Source organism: Oncorhynchus mykiss, chromosome 32, assembly GCF_013265735.2.
Source record: "Oncorhynchus mykiss isolate Arlee chromosome 32, USDA_OmykA_1.1, whole genome shotgun sequence".
NCBI classification, from domain to species: Eukaryota; Metazoa; Chordata; class Actinopteri; order Salmoniformes; family Salmonidae; genus Oncorhynchus; species Oncorhynchus mykiss.
This window is the reverse complement of record NC_050572.1, coordinates 10,030,034-10,048,992: the sequence shown is the minus strand read 5'-3', so window position 1 is coordinate 10,048,992 and position 18,959 is coordinate 10,030,034. Positions and strand designations below refer to the sequence as shown.

The following is an 18,959-nucleotide window of genomic DNA, read 5'->3' as shown; positions in this document are numbered from 1 at the left end:
TTGCCCCTGCACAATTGATAGCCAACTAAATGTATCAACAATAGGCCTATATATCCATCATTTGTCAAATTATCTAATAGACTAACACATTGGGTGATAGCAGCAGAACCCATCTTGTTGATAATTATTATTACACTTTTTGGTCACTCAAAACATTGCCACAACTGTTTATCTTGTGTCTGACACAGAAGATAAACAGTCAAAAGGTGGTGTTAGAAGGGGGTAATGAGGAGGCCTGGTGTCAGCTATCTGATTGGGCAGGGTGGGGTCGCAGCCTGGGATTGGCCAAAGGGACATGCCTTATATGGCTAAATGACATGACCAGAGACCAACATCTCCTACACACACACACACACACACAGCTGTCACTACCTTAACGTACGTCACTGGGGCCAAGCTCCCTGCCACCCAGGACCTCTATACCAGGCGGTGTCAGAGGAAGGCCCAAAAATGGTCAAAGACTCCAGCCACCCAAGTCAGACGTTTCTCTCTGCTACCACACAGCAACCGATGAACCAAGTCTGGATTCAACAAGACAGTGAACAGCTTCTATCCCCAAGCCAGAAGACTGCTAAATAGTTAGTTATAAGTGCATATCTACCTCAATTACCTCGTACCCCTGCATATTGACTCAGTACTCGTACCCTTGCATATCGACTCAGTACTCGTAACCCTGCATATCGACTCAGTACTCGTACCCCTGCATGTCGACTCAGTACTCGTACCCCTGCATATTGACTCAGTACTCGTACCCCTGCATATCGACTCAGTACTCGTAACCCTGCATATCGACTCAGTACTCGTACCCCTGCATATCGACTCAGTACTCGTACCCTTGCATATCGACTCAGTACTCGTAACCCTGCATATCGACTCAGTACTCGTACCCCTGCATATCGACTCAGTACTCGTACCCCTGCATATCGACTCTGTACTCGTACCCCTGCATATCGACTCAGTACTCGTACCCCTGCATATCGACTCAGTACTCGTACCCCTGCATATCGACTCAGTACTCGTACCCCTGCATATCGACTCAGTACTCGTACCCCGTGTATATAGTAATCGTTACTCGTTGTGTATTTATTATTACTTTTATTATTACAAGTTTTACTTTTCTGTTATCACTCTATTTTCTTTCTCTCTGCGTTGTTGAGAACATAAGTAAGCATTTCCCTGTTAGTAAGTAAGCATTTCCCTGTTAGTTAGTAAGCATTTCCCTGTTAGTTAGTAAGCATTTCCCTGTTAGTTAGTAAGCATTTCCCTGTTAGTTAGTAAGCATTTCCCTGTTAGTTAGTAAGCATTTCCCTGTTAGTAAGTAAGCATTTCCCTGTTAGTAAGTAAGCATTTCCCTGTTAGTAAGTAAGCATTTCCCTGTTAGTTAGTAAGCATTTCCCTGTTAGTTAGTAAGCATTTCCCTGTTAGTTAGTAAGCATTTCCCTGTTAGTTAGTAAGCATTTCCCTGTTAGTTAGTAAGCATTTCCCTGTTAGTTAGTAAGCATTTCCCTGTTAGTAAGTAAGCATTTCCCTGTTAGTAAGTAAGCATTTCCCTGTTAGTAAGTAAGCATTTCCCTGTTAGTAAGTAAGCATTTCCCTGTTAGTAAGTAAGCATTTCCCTGTTAGTAAGCATTTCCCTGTTAGTAAGTAAGCATTTCCCTGTTAGTAAGTAAGCATTTCCCTGTTAGTTAGTAAGCATTTCCCTGTTAGTTAGTAAGCATTTCCCTGTTAGTAAGTAAGCATTTCCCTGTTAGTAAGTAAGCATTTCCCTGTTAGTAAGTAAGCATTTCCCTGTTAGTTAGTAAGCATTTCCCTGTTAGTTAGTAAGCATTTCCCTGTTAGTTAGTAAGCATATTCCTGTTAGTAAGTCAGCATTTCCCTGTTAGTAAGTAAGCATTTCCCTGTTAGTTAGTAAGCATTTCCCTGTTAGTAAGTAAGCATTTCCCTGTTAGTAAGTAAGCATTTCCCTGTTAGTAAGTAAGCATTTCCCTGTTAGTTAGTAAGCATTTCCCTGTTAGTTAGTAAGCATTTCCCTGTTAGTTAGTAAGCATTTCCCTGTTAGTTAGTAAGCATTTCCCTGTTAGTAAGTAAGCATTTCCATGTTAGTAAGTAAGCATTTCTCTGTTAGTAAGTAAGCATTTCCCTGTTAGTTAGTAAGCATTTCCCTGTTAGTAAGTAAGCATTTCCCTGTTAGTTAGTAAGCATTTCCCTGTTAGTAAGTAAGCATTTCCCTGTTAGTTAGTAAGCATTTCCCTGTTAGTTAGTAAGCATTTCCCTGTTAGTTAGTAAGCATTTCCCTGTTAGTTAGTAAGCATTTCCCTGTTAGTTAGTAAGCATTTCCCTGTTAGTTAGTAAGCATTTCCCTGTTAGTTAGTAAGCATTTCCCTGTTAGTTAGTAAGCATTTCCCTGTTAGTAAGTAAGCATTTCCCTGTTAGTAAGTAAGCATTTCCCTGTTAGTAAGTAAGCATTTCCCTGTTAGTTAGTAAGCATTTCCCTGTTAATTAGTAAGCATTTCCCTGTTAGTTAGTAAGCATTTCCCTGTTAGTAAGTAAGCATTTCCCTGTTAGTAAGTAAGCATTTCCCTGTTAGTAAGTAAGCATTTCCCTGTTAGTAAGTAAGCATTTCCCTGTTAGTTAGTAAGCATTTCCCTGTTAGTAAGTAAGCATTTCCCTGTTAGTAAGTAAGCATTTCCCTGTTAGTAAGTAAGCATTTCCCTGTTAGTAAGTAAGCATTTCCCTGTTAGTAAGTAAGCATTTCCCTGTTAGTTAGTAAGCATTTCCCTGTTAGTAAGTAAGCATTTCCCTGTTAGTAAGTAAGCATTTCCCTGTTAGTAAGTAAGCATTTCCCTGTTAGTTAGTAAACATTTCCCTGTTAGTTAGTAAGTAAGCATTTCCCTGTTAGTTAGTAAGCATTTCCCTGTTAGTTAGTAAGCATTTCCCTGTTAGTTAGTAAGCATTTCCCTGTTAGTAAGTAAGCATTTCCCTGTTAGTAAGTAAGCATTTCCCTGTTAGTAAGTAAGCATTTCCCTGCATATTGACTCAGTACTCGTACCCAGCGTATGTGCCCCTGCATATTGACTCAGTACTCGTACCCAGCGTATGTGCCCCTGCATATCGACTCAGTACTCGTACCCAACGTATGTGCCCCTGCATATTGACTCAGTACTCGTACCCAGCGTATGTGCCCCTGCATATCGACTCAGTACTCGTACCCAGCGTATGTACCCCTGCATATCGACTCAGTACTCGTACCCAGCGTATGTACCCCTGCATATCGACTCAGTACTCGTACCCAGCGTATGTACCCCTGCATATCGACTCAGTACTCGTACCCAGCGTATGTACCCCTGCATATCGACTCAGTACTCGTACCCAGCGTATGTACCCCTGCATATTGACTCAGTACTCGTACCCAGCGTATGTACCCCTGCATATCGACTCAGTACTCGTACCCAGCGTATGTGCCCCTGCATATCGACTCAGTACTCGTACCCAGCGTATGTGCACTAAAAACAGGTCCCTTTCCTCTTTACACTCAGGAGGTGACCGGAAGTGAATCCACAAGTCACACTGTCACTGGTGACACCCATCATCATCCCCTACCTCTCACAATGAACCACGCCAAAATCAACTTCACTTACTTCAAAAACCTATTTAACAACTTAACCTAACTTAACTTAACTTACTTAACTTAGCCTGGCTACAGTTGAATCACCAAGACTGCATATCCAAGAACTGTCTTCGGGATTCGGTTGTGGCTTCCATTGACTGTTTATCATCAAGACATCACATGACTACATTCCCCACATTGGCCTAGTTAGTACCGTCATACTCAACTGGCGGCCCGCGGACCGGACCCGGACCCAGAACGTGGTCAATATGCCCCCCCTCCCCCGCGACCGCTTGTATCATATAAACACACATGAGACATGGCAGAATGCCTAGCATTGCAGAAAATATGCCTTAAAACGTTTTTTTTTTTTTATCTCTGCCCCATGGCAAAATGTGTAGAAGCTGCAACATTTTCTCTCTGCCAGCAAGAGGGGTGTGAACTGTTTAGGGTCGCATGGGTTGCGAGGTGGGGATTTTGTTCCTACGCTGATAAATTCCATCCAGACCTTTTGGGAAATTTGTGTGACTGGACCTTCCCAAATAGTACTGGAGTGCCCCTGACCTAGCAGTTGTCGTTCCTCAGATACCACTACAGCTGCAAGCTCCCTCCATGTGCACCAGGTGGTGCAAATACCCTACAAATGCTATTGTTCTCAACTTAAATTAAAAGCACTGAACAAAAAATATAAACGCAACATACAACAATTTCAATGATTTTACTGAGTTACAGTTTATATAAAAGGAAATCAGTCAATTTAAATCAATTCACTAGGTCCTAATCTATGGATCTCACATAAACTGGGAATACAGATATGCATCTGTTGGTCACACAGGGAGGGAGGGAGGGGGAGAGGGAGAGAGAGGGAAAGAGAGAGAGGGATGGAGGGGGAGGGAGAGAGAGAGGGAGGGAGAGGGAGAGAGAGGGGGAGGGAGAGAGGGAGGAAGGGAGAGAGATAGGGGGAGGGAGAGAGGGAGGAAGGGAGAGAGATAGGGGGAGGGAGAGAGAGAGAGGGGGAGGGAGAGAGGGAGGAAGGGAGAGAGAGAGAGGGAGGGGGAGAGAGGGAGGGAGGGGGAGAGAGGGAGGGAGGGGGAGAGAGAGAGAGAGGGAGGGAGGGAGGGGGAGAGAGGGAGAGAGGGAGAGAGAGAAAGGGAGGGAAAGAGAAAGGGAGTGCGGGAGGGGGAAAGAGGGAGAGAGAGGGGGGAGGGAGGGGGAGAGAGAGAGAAAGGGAGGGAGGGATGGAGAGGGGGAGAGAGGGAGGGAGAGAGAGATTGAGAGAAAGGGAGGGAGAGAGGGAGGGGGAAAGAGGGAGAGGGAGGGAGGGAGAGAGAGAGAGAGAGGGAGGGAAGGGGAGAGAGGGAGGGAGGGAGAGAGAGAGGGAGGGAAGGGGAGAGAGGGCTGAGGCTGAGTGACAACCAATTGGCAATAGAAACCGGCAGACATAAAAAGACATGGCTACCCAAAGAGTAATGTGGTCACTGCACGACAGGGGAGGTAGAAACAGAGATGCATTTTCTCCCTTACTGTGAGAAATATTCCTCACAAAGGGATTCATTATTCACAGAAATTACTACATTCATTCAAAATGTTAACTTATTAAACCCAGTGAATAAACTCAACGGCTCCTCTGGGCGAAGGAGCAACTGCTCCTCTGGGCGAAGGAGCAACGGCTCCTCTGGGCGAAGGAGCAACAGCTCCTCTGGGCGAAGGAGCAACGGCTCCTCTGGGCGAAGGAGCAACTGCTCCTCTGGGCGAAGGAGCAACGGCTCCTCTGGGCGAAGGAGCAACAGCTCCTCTGGCAGCTAAATATGTATTTGCTTACAATAGCCCGAGGGACACTGAATAATAACATCTGCATAGTAAATAGTAACTTACTCATTATTAGTATTATTGTTATTACTATTATTCTTATTATTGTTGTGATTATTATTCCAAAAGAGTAATGGTATGGGTAGTAGTAGTGATGATGGTTGTTTAACAATGGTGGTGGTAGTAGTAGTAGTAATGATGATGGTAGTAGTAGTAGTAATGATGGTGGTAGTAGTAGTAGTAATGATGATGGTAGTAGTAGTAGTAATGATGATGGTAGTAGTAGTAGTAATGATGGTGGTTGTTTAACAATGGTGGTGGTAGTAGTAGTAGTAATGATGATGGTAGTAGTAGTAGTAATGATGATGGTTGTTTAACAATGGTGGTGGTAGTAGTAGTAGTAATGATGATGGTAGTAGTAGTAGGGGTGATGATGGTAGTAGTAGTAGTAATGATGATGGTAGTAGTTGTAGTAATGATGGTAGTAGTAATAGTAATGATGGTAGTAGTAGTAGTAGTAATGATGGTGGTGGTAGTTGTAGTAGTAGTAATGATGATGGTAGTAGTAGTAGTAATGATGATGGTAGTAGTAGTAGTAATGATGATGGTAGTAGTAGTAGTAATGATGATGGTAGTAGTTGTAGTAATGATGGTAGTAGTAATAGTAATGATGGTAGTAGTAATAGTAATGATGGTAGTAGTAGTAGTAATGATGGTAGTAGTAGTAGTAGTAATGATGGTGGTGGTAGTTGTAGTAGTAGTAATGATGATGGTAGTAGTAGTAGTAATGATGATGGTAGTAGTAGTAGTAATGATGATGGTAGTAGTAGTAGTAATGATGATGGTAGTAGTAGTAGTAATGATGGTGGTAGTAGTAGTAGTAATGATGGTGGTGGTGGTAGTTGTAGTAGTAGTAATGATGATGGTAGTAGTAGTAGTAATGATGATGGTAGTAGTAGTAGTAATGATGATGGTAGTAGTAGTAGTAATGATGATGGTAGTAGTAGTAGTAATGATGATGGTAGTAGTAGTAGTAATGATGATGGTAGTAGTTGTAGTAATGATGGTAGTAGTAATAGTAATGATGGTAGTAGTAGTAGTAGTAATGATGGTGGTGGTAGTTGTAGTAGTAGTAATGATGATGGTAGTAGTAGTAGTAATGATGGTGGTAGTAGTAGTAGTAATGATGCTGATGATGGTAGTAGTAGTAGTAATGATGATGGTAGTAGTAGTAGTAATGATGGTGGTAGTAGTAGTAGTAATGATGGTGGTGGTGGTAGTTGTAGTAGTAGTAATGATGATGGTAGTAGTAGTAGTAATGATGGTGATGGTAGTTGTAGTAGTAGTAATGATGGTGATGGTAGGTGTAGTAGTAATGATGGTGATGGTAGGTGTAGTAGTAATGATGATGATGGTAGTAGTAGTAGTAGTAATGATGATGGTAGTTGTAGTAGTAGTAATGATGATGGTAGTTGTAGTAGTAGTAATGATGGTGATGGTAGCTGTAGTAGTAGTAATGATGATGATGGTAGTAGTAGTTGTAGTAATGATGATGATGGTAGTAGTAGTAGTAGTAATGATGGTGATGGTAGTTGTAGTAGTAGTAATGATGATGGTAGCTGTAGTAGTAGTAATGATCATGGTAGTTGTAGTAGTAGTAATGATGATGATGGTAGTAGTAGTAGTAGTAATGATGGTGATGATAGCTGTAGTAGTAGTAATGATGATGATGGTAGTAGTAGTAGTAGTAATGATGATGGTAGTTGTAGTAGTAGTAATGATGATGGTAGTAGTAGTAATGATGATGGTAGTAGTAGTAATGATGATGGTAGTAGTAGTAGTAGTAATGATGGTGATGGTAGTTGTAGTAGTAGTAATGATGATGGTAGTTGTAGTAGTAGTAATGATGGTGATGGTAGTTGTAGTAGTAGTAATGATGGTGATGGTAGTAGTAGTAATGATGATGATGGTAGTTGTAGTAGTAGTAATGATGATGATGGTAGTTGTAGTAGTAGTAATGATGATGGTAGCTGTAGTAGTAGTAATGATGATGGTAGTTGTAGTAGTAGTAATGATGATGGTAGTTTTAGTAGTAGTAATGATGGTGATGGTAGGTGTAGTAGTAATGATGGTGGTAGTAGTAGTAGTAGTAATGATGATGGTAGTAGTAGTAGTAGTAATGATGGTGATGGTAGGTGTAGTAGTAATGATGGTGATGGTAGGTGTAGTAGTAATGATGGTGATGGTAGCTGTAGTAGTAGTAATGATGATGATGGTAGTAGTAGTAGTAGTAATGATGATGATGGTAGTAGTAGTAGTAATGATGGTGATGGTAGTTGTAGTAGTAGTAATGATGATGGTAGCTGTAGTAGTAGTAATGATGATGGTAGTTGTAGTAGTAGTAATGATGATGATGGTAGTAGTAGTAATGATGGTGATGGTAGCTGTAGTAGTAGTAATGATGATGATGGTAGTAGTAGTAGTAGTAATGATGATGGTAGTTGTAGTAGTAGTAATGATGATGGCAGTAGTAGTAATGATGATGGTAGTAGTAGTAATGATGATGGTAGTAGTAGTAGTAGTAATGATGGTGATGGTAGTTGTAGTAGTAGTAATGATGATGGTAGTTGTAGTAGTAGTAATGATGGTGATGGTAGTTGTAGTAGTAGTAATGATGGTGATGGTAGTTGTAGTAGTAGTAATGATGATGGTAGTTGTAGTAGTAGTAATGATGGTGATGGTAGTTGTAGTAGTAATGATGATGGTAGTAGTAGTAGTAATGATGATGATGGTAGGTGTAGTAGTAATGATGGTGGTAGTAGTAGTAGTAGTAGTAATGATGATGGTAGTAGTAGTAGTAGTAATGATGGTGATGGTAGGTGTAGTAGTAATGATGGTGATGGTAGGTGTAGTAGTAATGATGGTGGTAGCTGTAGTAGTAGTAATGATGATGGTAGTTGTAGTAGTAGTAATGATGATGGTAGTTTTAGTAGTAGTAATGATGGTGATGGTAGGTGTAGTAGTACTGATGGTGATGGTAGGTGTAGTAGTAATGATGGTGGTAGTAGTAGTAGTAGTAATGATGATGGTAGTAGTAGTAGTAGTAATGATGGTGATGGTAGGTGTAGTAGTAATGATGGTGATGGTAGGTGTAGTAGTAATGATGGTGGTAGTAGTAGTAGTAGTAATGATGATGGTAGTAGTAGTAGTAGTAGTAATGATGGTGGTAGTTGTAGTAGTAGTAATGATGATGGTAGTAGTAGTAGTAGTAATGATGGTGGTAGTTGTAGTAGTAGTAATGATGATGGTAGTAGTAGTACTGATGTAATGGTGAAGATGACAGTTTAGGTAGTTGTATGTTAGTTATAGTTTCATTTTCTGTATTTATTCTTTTATGTGTATTCTATTTATACTATTGACTGTTGATTGTCATTTTTTACATTTTTAAAATATTTGTTTGCATTATTATTTACTACAATTTTATATTATTATTCTTGATTATTTTATTACAATGTATGTTGTATACATTGTTGCTTTGGCAATAGTGACACAATGTTTTTCATGCCAATAAAACAGCTTGAATTTGAATTTGATAGGGAGACAGAGAGGAGGGCTGTTTAAGTGAGAGAGAGAGAGAGAGAGAGAGAGAGAGAGAGAGAGACAGGGAGGAGGGCTGTTTATGTGAGAGAGGGAGACAGAGAGGAGGGCTGTTTATGTGAGAGAGAGGGAGAGAGAGAGAGAGGTAGACAGGGAGGAGGGCTGTTTATGTGAGAGAGGGAGACAGAGTGGAGGGCTGTTTAAGTGAGAGAGAGAGAGAGAGAGAGGTAGACAGAGAGGAGGGCTGTTTATGTGAGAGAGATAGGGATACAGGGTGGAGGGCTGTTTATGTGAGAGAGGGAGAGATAGGGAGACAGAGAGGAGGGTTGTTTATGTGAGAGAGGGAGAGATAGGGAGACAGAGAGGAGGGCTGTATATGTGAGAGAGGGAAAGATATAGATATAGAGAGACAGAGAGGAGGGCTGTTTATCTGAGAGAGGGAGAGATAGCGAGACAGAGAGGAGGGTTTTTTATGTGAGAGAGGGAAAGATATAGATATAGAGAGACAGAGAGGAGGGCTGTTTATCTGAGAGAGGGAGAGATAGCGAGACAGAGAGGAGGGTTTTGTATGTGAGAGAGGGAAAGATATAGATATAGAGAGACAGAGAGGAGGGCTGTTTATCTGAGAGAGGGAGAGATAGACAGGGGAGGGATGTTCATTTGAGAGAGGGAGAGATAGAGAGACAGAGAGGAGGGCTGTTTATCTGAGAGAGGGAGAGATAGAGAGACAGAGAGGAGGGATGTTCATTTGAGAGAGGGAGAGATAGAGAGACAGAGAGGAGGAATGTTTATCTGAGAGAGGGAGAGATAGAGAAACAGAGAGGAGGGTTTTTTATGTGAGAGAGGGAGAGATAGAGAGACAGAGAGGAGGGTTTTTTATGTGAGAGAGGGAGAGATAGAGACAGAGAGGAGGGCTGTTTATCTGAGAGAGGGAGAGGGAGAGAGGAGGGATGTTCATTTGAGAGAGGGAGAGATAGAGAGACAGAGAGGAGGGCTGTTTATCTGAGAGAGGGAGAGATAGAGAGAAAGAGAGGAGGGATGTTCATTTGAGAGAGGGAGAGATAGAGAGACAGAGAGGAGGGCTGTTTATCTGAGAGAGTGAGAGATAGAGAGAAAGAGAGGAGGGCTGTTTATCTGAGAGAGGGAGAGATAGAGAGACAGAGAGGAGGGATGTTCATTTGAGAGAGGGGATGAAAAAGAGAGATAAAGAGAAGCGAGCTGTGTTTGAAAGAGGGAGGGAAAAGAGTGGGAGGGAAAAGAGAGGGAGGGAAAGGGAGGGAGGAAAAAGAGAGGAAGGGAGGGCTGTTTTGAGCTGTTTTTGCCTGAAAAGGGAGGAGGGAGGAGGAAGAGGAGGGAGAGAACTGAGCTGTCTGATCTGCACTGGTCTCTGCAATAGAGAGGAGAGAGGAAGGAGGAGAAGAGAGGAGAGGATAGTGAGATGAACAGAGATAAAGGAATACTGGACTAACCCATGAGGTATGGCTGTCATGGGTTGTGTTATTTATAGCTATGATAGAGGTGTGTGTGTGTGCGCTTGTGTGTGTGTGAACGATCTGTGTATTATGTTTTTTGTGCGCATGTGCATACATATGTGTATGTGTGTGTGTGTGTGTGTGTGTGTGTGTGTGTGTGTGACTGCAGTGACACTGTGTTTGCTGATGGTGCCATGTATGATGGGTGGAATATGATTGTTAGATTATTAATTTTGTAATGATAGTGCAGCATTGTCAGAGTGTGTTTGTATGTGTGTGTGTGTGTGTGTGTGTGTGTGTGTGTGTGTGTGTGTGTGTGTGTGTGTGTGTGTATGTGTGTTTGTGAGTGTGTGTTTGTGTGTGTGTCTGTTTGTGTTTGTGTCTGTGTGTGTGTCTGTTTGTGTTTGTGTCTGTGTGTGTGTGTGTGTTTGTGTCTGTGTGTGTGTTTGTGAGTGTGTTTGTGTGTGTGTCTGTTTTTGTGTGTGTTTCTGTGTGTGTGTTTGTGAGTGTGTGTTTGTGTGTGTGTTTGTGTCTGTGTGTGTGTTTGTGAGTGTGTGTGTGTGTGTGTGTCTGTTTGTGTGTGTGTTTGTGAGTGTGTGTGTTTGTGAGTGTGTTTGTCTGTTTGTCTGAATTTGTTTAGGTGTGTGTCTGCGCATGAGCCCAGCTCTCCAACACCACCATGACACTGCTTTGTAGTGTGTGTGTGTCACAATGCTTAATAGCATGCTCTGGGATTTCTATTGGAGCAGCTGTTTCTGAGCATCTTCTTAGAGCCAGTTTAACGGTCGGTGGGTTAGCATGTGTTAGCTAGTTTAACTGTCGGCAGGTTAGCATGTGTTAGCTAGTTTAACTGTCGGCAGGTTAGCATGTGTTAGCTAGTTTAACTGTCGGTAGGTTAGCATGTGTTAGCTAGTTTAACTGTCGGCAGGTTAGCATGTGTTAGCTAGTTTAACTGTCGGTAGGTTAGCATGTGTTAGCTAGTTTAACTGTCGGTGGGTTAGCATGTGTTAGCTAGTTTAACTGTCGGTAGGTTAGCATGTGTTAGCTAGTTTAACTGTCAGTGGGTTAGCATGTGTTAGCTAGTTTAACTGTCGGTAGGTTAGCATGTGTTAGCTAGTTTAACTGTCGGTAGGTTAGCATGTGTTAGCTAGTTTAACTGTTGGTAGGTTAGCATGTGTTAGCTAGTTTAACTGTCGGTAGGTTAGCATGTGTTAGCTAGTTTAACGGTCGGTGGGTTAGCATGTGCTAGCCAGTTTAACTGTCGGTAGGTTAGCATGTGCTAGCCAGTTTAACTGTCGGTGGGTTAGCATGTGCTAGCCAGTTTAACGGTCGGTGGGTTAGCATGTGCTGGCCAGTTTAACTGTCGGTGGGTTAGCATGTGCTAGCCAGTTTAACTGTCGGTGGGTTAGCATGTGCTAGACAGTTTAACTGTCGGTGGGTTAGCATGTGCTAGCCAGTTTAACGGTCGGTGGGTTAGCATGTGCTAGCCAGTTTAACTGTCTGAGTCAACACAATGAGTAAACACAATGAGACAATGAGTAAACACAATGAGTAAACACAATGAGTAAACACAATGAGTCAACACAATGAGTAAACACAATGAGTCAACACAATGAGTAAACAATAAATTGGCTTTATACTGTACACAGGGTACCAGTACTGAGTCAATGAGTAATGATAACATGGCTATGTACAGGGGTACCATTACCGAGTCGATGTGCAGGGGTATGAGGTAATTGAGGTAGATATGTACTTATTGGTAGGGGTAAAGTGACTAGACTACAGGATAGATAATAAACAGTAACAGCAGTATACTGTAGGTAGGGGTAAAGGATAGATAATAGACAGTAACAGCAGTATACTGTAGGTACGGGTAAAGGATAGATAATAGACAGTAACAGCAGTATACTGTAGGTAGGGGTAAAGGATAGATAATAGACAGTAACAGCAGTATACTGTAGGTAGGGGTAAAGGATAGATAATAGACAGTAACAGCAGTATACTGTAGGTAGGGGTAAAGGATAGATAATAGACAGTAACAGCAGTATACTGTAGGTAGGGGGTAAAGGATAGATAATAGACAGTAACATCAGTATACTGTAGGTAGGGGTAAAGGATAGATAATAGACAGTAACAGCAGTATACTGTAGGTAGGGGTAAAGGATAGATAATAGACAGTAACAGCAGTATACTGTAGGTAGGGGTAAAGGATAGATAATAGACAGTAACAGCAGTATACTGTAGGTAGGGGTAAAGGATAGATAATAGACAGTAACAGCAGTATACTGTAGGTAGGGGTAAAGGATAGATAATAGACAGTAACAGCAGTATACTGTAGGTAGGGGTAAAGGATAGATAATAGACAGTAACAGCAGTATACTGTAGGTAGGGGTAAAGGATATATAATAGACAGCAGTATACTGTAGGTAGGGGTAAAGGATAGATAATAGACAGTAACAGCAGTATACTGTAGGTAGGGGTAAAGGATAGATAATAGACAGTAACAGCAGTATACTGTAGGTCGGGGTAAAGGATAGATAATAGACAGTAACAGCAGTATACTGTAGGTAGGGGTAAAGGATAGATAATAGACAGTAACAGCAGTATACTGTAGGTAGGGGTAAAGGATATATAATAGACAGCAGTATACTGTAGGTAGGGGTAAAGGATAGATAATAGACAGTAACAGCAGTATACTGTAGGTAGGGGTAAAGGATAGATAATAGACAGTAACAGCAGTATACTGTAGGTAGGGGTAACGGATAGATAATAGACAGTAACAGCAGTATACTGTAGGTAAGGGTAAAGGATAGATAATAGACAGTAACAGCAGTATACTGTAGGTAGGGGTAAAGTGACTTAGACAACAGCATGGATAATAGCCAATAGCAGCAGTGTATATGACGAGTCAAAAGAGTTGGGGTCAGTGTAGATAGTCCAGGTAGCTTTTTGGTTAACTACTTTATCAGTCTCATGGCTTAGGGGTTCAAGGTCCTGTCGGTTCCAGACTTGGTGCATCGGTACCGCCTGCTGTTATGGCACACCCGTAATGTGTGTGTTCCAGGTGAACGAGGTGAGTGCGGAGAGCCAGGTGAGGAATGAGATAGAGACCAGGTTTCAACAGCTCCAGTCCCGCCTCTCCACCGAAACCATGGAAACAGAGGAGGTGAGGTCATCGCTCCAGTCTCCCATCTTTCTGTCGATCCATCGATCAGTCGACTTATCGATTTTTCTGTCTACTGTATCTATTTTCCAGGTCACCAAGACACTCAAAGCTACCCTCGCCGCGCTATTGGACAGTATGTGTGACAGTGACAGTAATCCCACCCCTGTCCTGCCATTCAGCCTATCACACGACTCCATGGGAGCCGCCTCCGCCTCCAAACTAGCCCTTGCCAAGCGGAGAGCCAATCAGCAGGAGACAGAGACATTCTACTTTATGGTGAGGACATCCCATTGGTCAGGGGAAAGCGTGGTTGGAGTCTCATGATAGTATTGTGGATTGCAATTCTATATAGTGCTTCTTAGCCCACTGAGCTACAGCTGTGTAAAGGTACTATAGCTGTGTAAAGGTACTATAGCTGTGTAAAGGTACTATAGCTGTGTAAAGGTACTATAGCTGTGTAAAGGTACTATAGCTGTGTAAAGGTACTACAGCTGTGTAAAGGTACTACAGCTGTGTAAAGGTACTATAGCTGTGTAAAGGTACTATAGCTGTGTAAAGGTACTATAGCTGTGTAAAGGTATTATAGCTGTGTAAAGGTACTATAGCTGTGTAAAGGTACTATAGCTGTGTAAAGGTACTATAGCTGTGTAAATGTGCTACAGCTGTGTAAAGGTACTATAGCTGTGTAAAGGTACTATAGCTGTGTAATGGTACTATAGCTGTGTAAAGGTACTACAGCTGTGTAAAGGTACTATAGCTGTGTAAAGGTACTATAGCTGTGTAAAGGTACTATAGCTGTGTAAAGGTACTATAGATGTGTAAAGGTACTACAGCTGTGTAAAGGTACTATAGCTGTGTAAAGGTGCTATAGCTGTGTAAAGGTACTATAGCTGTGTAAAGGTACTATAGCTGTGTAAAGGTACTACAGCTGTGTAAAGGTACTATAGCTGTGTAAAGGTACTATAGCTGTGTAATGGTACTATAGCTGTGTAAATGTGCTACAGCTGTGTAAAGGTACTATAGCTGTGTAAAGGTACTATAGCTGTGTAAAGGTACTATAGCTGTGTAAAGGTACTATAGCTGTGTAACGGTACTATAGCTGTGTAAATGTGCTACAGCTGTGTAAAGGTACTATAGCTGTGTAAAGGTACTATAGCTGTGTAAATGTGCTACAGCTGTGTAAAGGTAAAAGAGTGTATCTGTGTTTCTGTGGTTTGTTAGAAAGTGAAGGAGTATCTGACTGGAAGCTCCCTGATCTCCAAACTACAGGCTAAACATGACCTGCTGCAGGAGGCCATACATTATCCCTCTTTTGCTATCTCTCTCTCCCTGCCCCCCTCACCCCCGCGGTCTCTTCATCTATCCGTCTGTTTTCCAGCTGAGGCCGTTGATAGCGACCCCTCCAGGTAAACATCCATGTTTCTGCTCAGAGAGAGAGAGAGAGAGAGAGAGAGAGAGAGAGAGAGAGAGAGAGAGAGAGAGAGAGAGAGAGAGAGAGAGAGAGAGAGAGAGAGAGAGAGAGAGAGAGAGAGAGAGAGAGAGAGAGAGAGAGAGAGAGAGAGAGAGAGAGAGAGAGACCATTGTAAATACAACCCTTATTTATGCTTATTTATTTTCCCTTGTGTACTTTAACCATTTATACATTGTTACAACACTGTATATATATATATAATATGACATTTTTAACATCTGTATTGTTTTGAAACGTCTGTATGTGTAAGGTTTACGGTTAACTTTGATTGTTTATTTCACTTTTGTATATTATCTACCTCACTTGATTTGGCAATGTTAACACATGTTTCCCATGCCAATAAAGCCCCTTGAAATTGAATTGAATTGAGAGAGAGATGAGAGAGAAAATAAGAGAGAGAACGAGAAGAGAAAGAGAGAGTATATTCGTCAACACAGGAACAGATCTAAATCCAAGCAACACTAAATTTTTATTGTTGAAACCATGATGTGTGTATGTTTGCGTGTGTGTGCGTAAGTGTATGACTGTTGAGTGATGCTGTATATCTCCCAGAATGCAGTGTGCTAGGTCAGTGCGTGTGCGGAGGTGAAGACCCTGTTCCATGTAAAGCCACACCCTCTTCACCTATGATATGCTGGGTTTCATACAGGTAACACACACACACACGCACACACACACACACATTTAATTTCATAATGCTAATATGTGTTGGAGAGATATGCAGCGTGTGGCTGGAACATTCAGCTACTGTATCTCCCTGGTCCAAAACAAAAACTAACAGTGAGAATGTCATGAATCTATTTTTGTTGTCTCTCTCTCTCAATTCAATTCAAGGGTCTTTATTGGCATGGGAAACATATGTTTACATTGGCAAAGCAAGTGAAATAGATAATAAACAAAAGTGAAATAAACAATAAAAAATTAACAGTAAACATTACACTCACAGAAGTTCCAAAAGAATAAAGACATTACAAATGTCATTATGTCTATATACAGTGTTGTAATGATGTGCAAATAGTTAAAGTACAAAAGGGAAAATAAATCAGCATAAATATGGGTTATATTTACAATGGTGTTTGTTCTTCACTGGTTGCCCTTTTCTTGTGGCATCAGGTCACAAATCTTGCTGCTGTGATGTCACGCTGTGGAATTTCACCCAGTAGATATGGGAGTTTATCAAAATTGGATTTGTTTTCAAATTCTTTGTGGGTCTGTGTAGTCTGAGGGAAATATGTGTCTCTAATATGGTCATACATCAGGAGGTTCGGGAGTGCAGCTCAGTTTCCACCTCATTTTGTGGGCAGGTTGCACATAGCCTGTCGTCTCTTGAGCGCCATGTCTGCCTACGGCGGCCTTTCTCAATAGCAAGGATATGCTCACTGAGTCTGTACATAGTCACATCTTTCCTTAAATTTGAGTCAGTCACAGTGGTCAGGTATTCTGCCACTGTGCACTCTCTGTTTAGGGTCAAATAGCATTCTAGTTTGCTCTGTTTTTGTTGTCATTTCTTTAGTAATTATCTTTTAGTTTTCTCATGATTTGTTTGGGTCTAATTGTGCTGCTGTCCTGGGGCTCTGTGGGGTGTGTTTGTGTTTGTGGACAGAGCCACAGGACCAGCTTGCTTAGAGGACTCTTCTCCAGGTTCATCTCTCTGTAGGTGATGGCTTTGTTATGGAAGGTTTGGGAATCGCTTCCATTTAGGGGGTTGTAGAATTTAACGGCTCTTTTCTGGATTTTGCTCTGAGTGCATTATTTGGTGTTTTACTTTGTACATGGAGGATATACAGAATTCTGCATGCAGAATCTCAATTTGGTGTTTGTCCCGTTTTGTAAATTCTTGGTTGGTGTAGTCTCAGTAGTATCTCTCCCCCTGTGTGATATTAAACTGTAGTCTCTCTTCTCCCCCTGTGTGATATTTAGCAGTAGTCTCTATCTCTCCTCCTGTGTGATATTAAACTGTAGTCTCTCTTCTCCCCCTGTGTGATATTTAGCAGTAGTCTCTCTCTCTCCTCCTGTGTGATATTAAACAGTCGTCTCTCTCTCTCCTCCTGTGTGATATTAAACAGTAGTCTCTCTCCTCCTGTGTGATATTAAACAGTAATCTCTCTCCTCCTGTGTGATATTAAACAGTAGTCTCTCTCCTCCTGTGTTATATTAAACAGTAGTCTCTCTCCTCCTTTGTTATATTAAACAGTAGTCTCTCTCCTGTGTGATAGTAAACAGTAGTCTCTCTACTCCTGTGTGATATTAAACAGTAGTCTCTCTCCTCCTGTGTGATGTTAAACAGTAGTCTCTCTCCTCCTGTGTGATATTAAACAGTAGTCTCTCTCTCCTCCTGTGTGATATTAAACAGTAATCTCTCTCCTCCTGTGTGATATTAAACAGTAGTCTCTCTCCTCCTGTGTTATATTAAACAGTAATCTCTCTCCTGTGTTATATTAAACAGTAGTCTCTCTACTCCTGTGTGATATTAAACAGTAGTCTCTCTCCTCCTGTGTGATGTTAAACAGTAGTCTCTCTCCTCCTGTGTGATATTAAACAGTAGTCTCTCTCCTCCTGTGTGATATTAAACAGTAGTCTCTCTCTCTCCTCCTGTGTGATATTAAACAGTAGTCTCTCTCCTCCTGTGTGATACTAAACAGTAGTCTCTCTCTCTCTCCTCCTGTGTGATATTAAACAGTAGTCTCTCCTCCTGTGTGTGATATTAAACAGTAGTCTCTCTCTCCTCCTGTGTGATATTAAACAGTAGTCTCTCTCTCTCCTCCCGTGTGATATTAAACAGTAGTCTCTCCTCCTGTGTGATATTAAACAGTAGTCTCTCTCCTCCTGTGTGATATTAAACAGTAGTCTCTCTCTCCTCCTGTGTGATATTAAACAGTAGTCTCTCTCTCTCCTCCCGTGTGATATTAAACAGTAGTTTCTCTCCTCCTGTGTGATATTAAACAGTAGTCTCTCCTCCTGTGTGATATTAAACAGTAGTCTCTCCTCCTGTGTGATATTAAAAGGTAGTCTCTCCTCCTGTGTGATATTAAACAGTAGTCTCTCTCTCCTCCTCCTGTGTGATATTAAACAGTAGTCTCTCTCTCTCCTCTTGTGTGATATTAAACAGTAGTCTCTCTCTCTCCTCTTGTGTGATATTTAGCAGTAGTCTCTCTCCTCCTGTGTGATATTTAGCAGTAGTCTCTCTCCTCCTGTGTGATATTTAGCAGTAGTCTCTCTCCTACTATGTGATATTAAACAGTAGTCTCTCTCCTCCTGTGTGATATTTAGCAGTAGTCTCTCTCCTACTATGTGATATTAAACAGTAGACTCTCTCCTCCTGTGTGATATTAAACAGTTCTCTCTCTCTCTCCTCCTGTGTGATATTAAACAATAGTCTCTCTCTCTCCTCCTGTGTGATATGATATTAAACAGTAGTCTCTCTCTCTCCTCCTCCTGTGTGATATTAAACAGTCGTCTCTCTCTCTCCTCCTCCTGTGTGATATTTAACAGTAGTCTCTCTCTCTCCTCCTGTGTGATATTTAACAGTAGTCTCTTTCTCTCTCCTCCTCCTGTGTGATATTTAACAGTAGTCTCTCGCTCTCTTCCTCCTGTGTGATATTAAACAGTGGTCTCTCTCCTCCTGTGTGTGATATTTAACAGTAGTCTCTACTCCTGTGTGATATTAAACAGTAGTCTCTCCTCCTGTGTGATATTAAACAGTAGTCTCTCTCTCTCCTCCTGTGTGATATTAAACAGTAGTCTCTCTCTCTTCTCCTGTGTGATATTAAACAGTAGTCTCTCTCTCTCCTCCTCCTGTGTGATATTAAACAGTAGTCTCTCTCTCTTCTCCTCCTG

General features: G+C 41.6%; 1 protein-coding gene across 5 annotated transcripts in view; it reads left to right on the top strand.

Annotated features, from left to right (window-relative positions):
- The first annotated feature begins 10,299 nt into the window (after positions 1–10,299).
- LOC110487895 (SLIT-ROBO Rho GTPase-activating protein 1-like) overlaps positions 10,300–18,959 on the top strand; it is a 24,016-nt gene continuing 15,356 nt past the window's right edge. The window contains exons 1-4 of one of the 5 annotated variants that reach the window (XM_036971382.1): positions 10,300–10,489; positions 13,550–13,651; positions 13,742–13,927; positions 14,873–15,085. In XM_036971382.1, coding sequence (XP_036827277.1) covers positions 13,637–13,651; positions 13,742–13,927; positions 14,873–15,061 — 390 coding nt within the window. In that variant the 5' untranslated portion in view covers positions 10,300–10,489; positions 13,550–13,636 and the 3' untranslated portion in view covers positions 15,062–15,085. Of the gene's footprint in view, positions 10,490–13,251; positions 13,652–13,741; positions 13,928–14,872; positions 15,088–18,959 lie in introns of those variants that run through there. The other 4 variants (XR_005041334.1, XR_005041335.1, XM_036971381.1 and 1 more) reach the window with 4 other exon arrangements.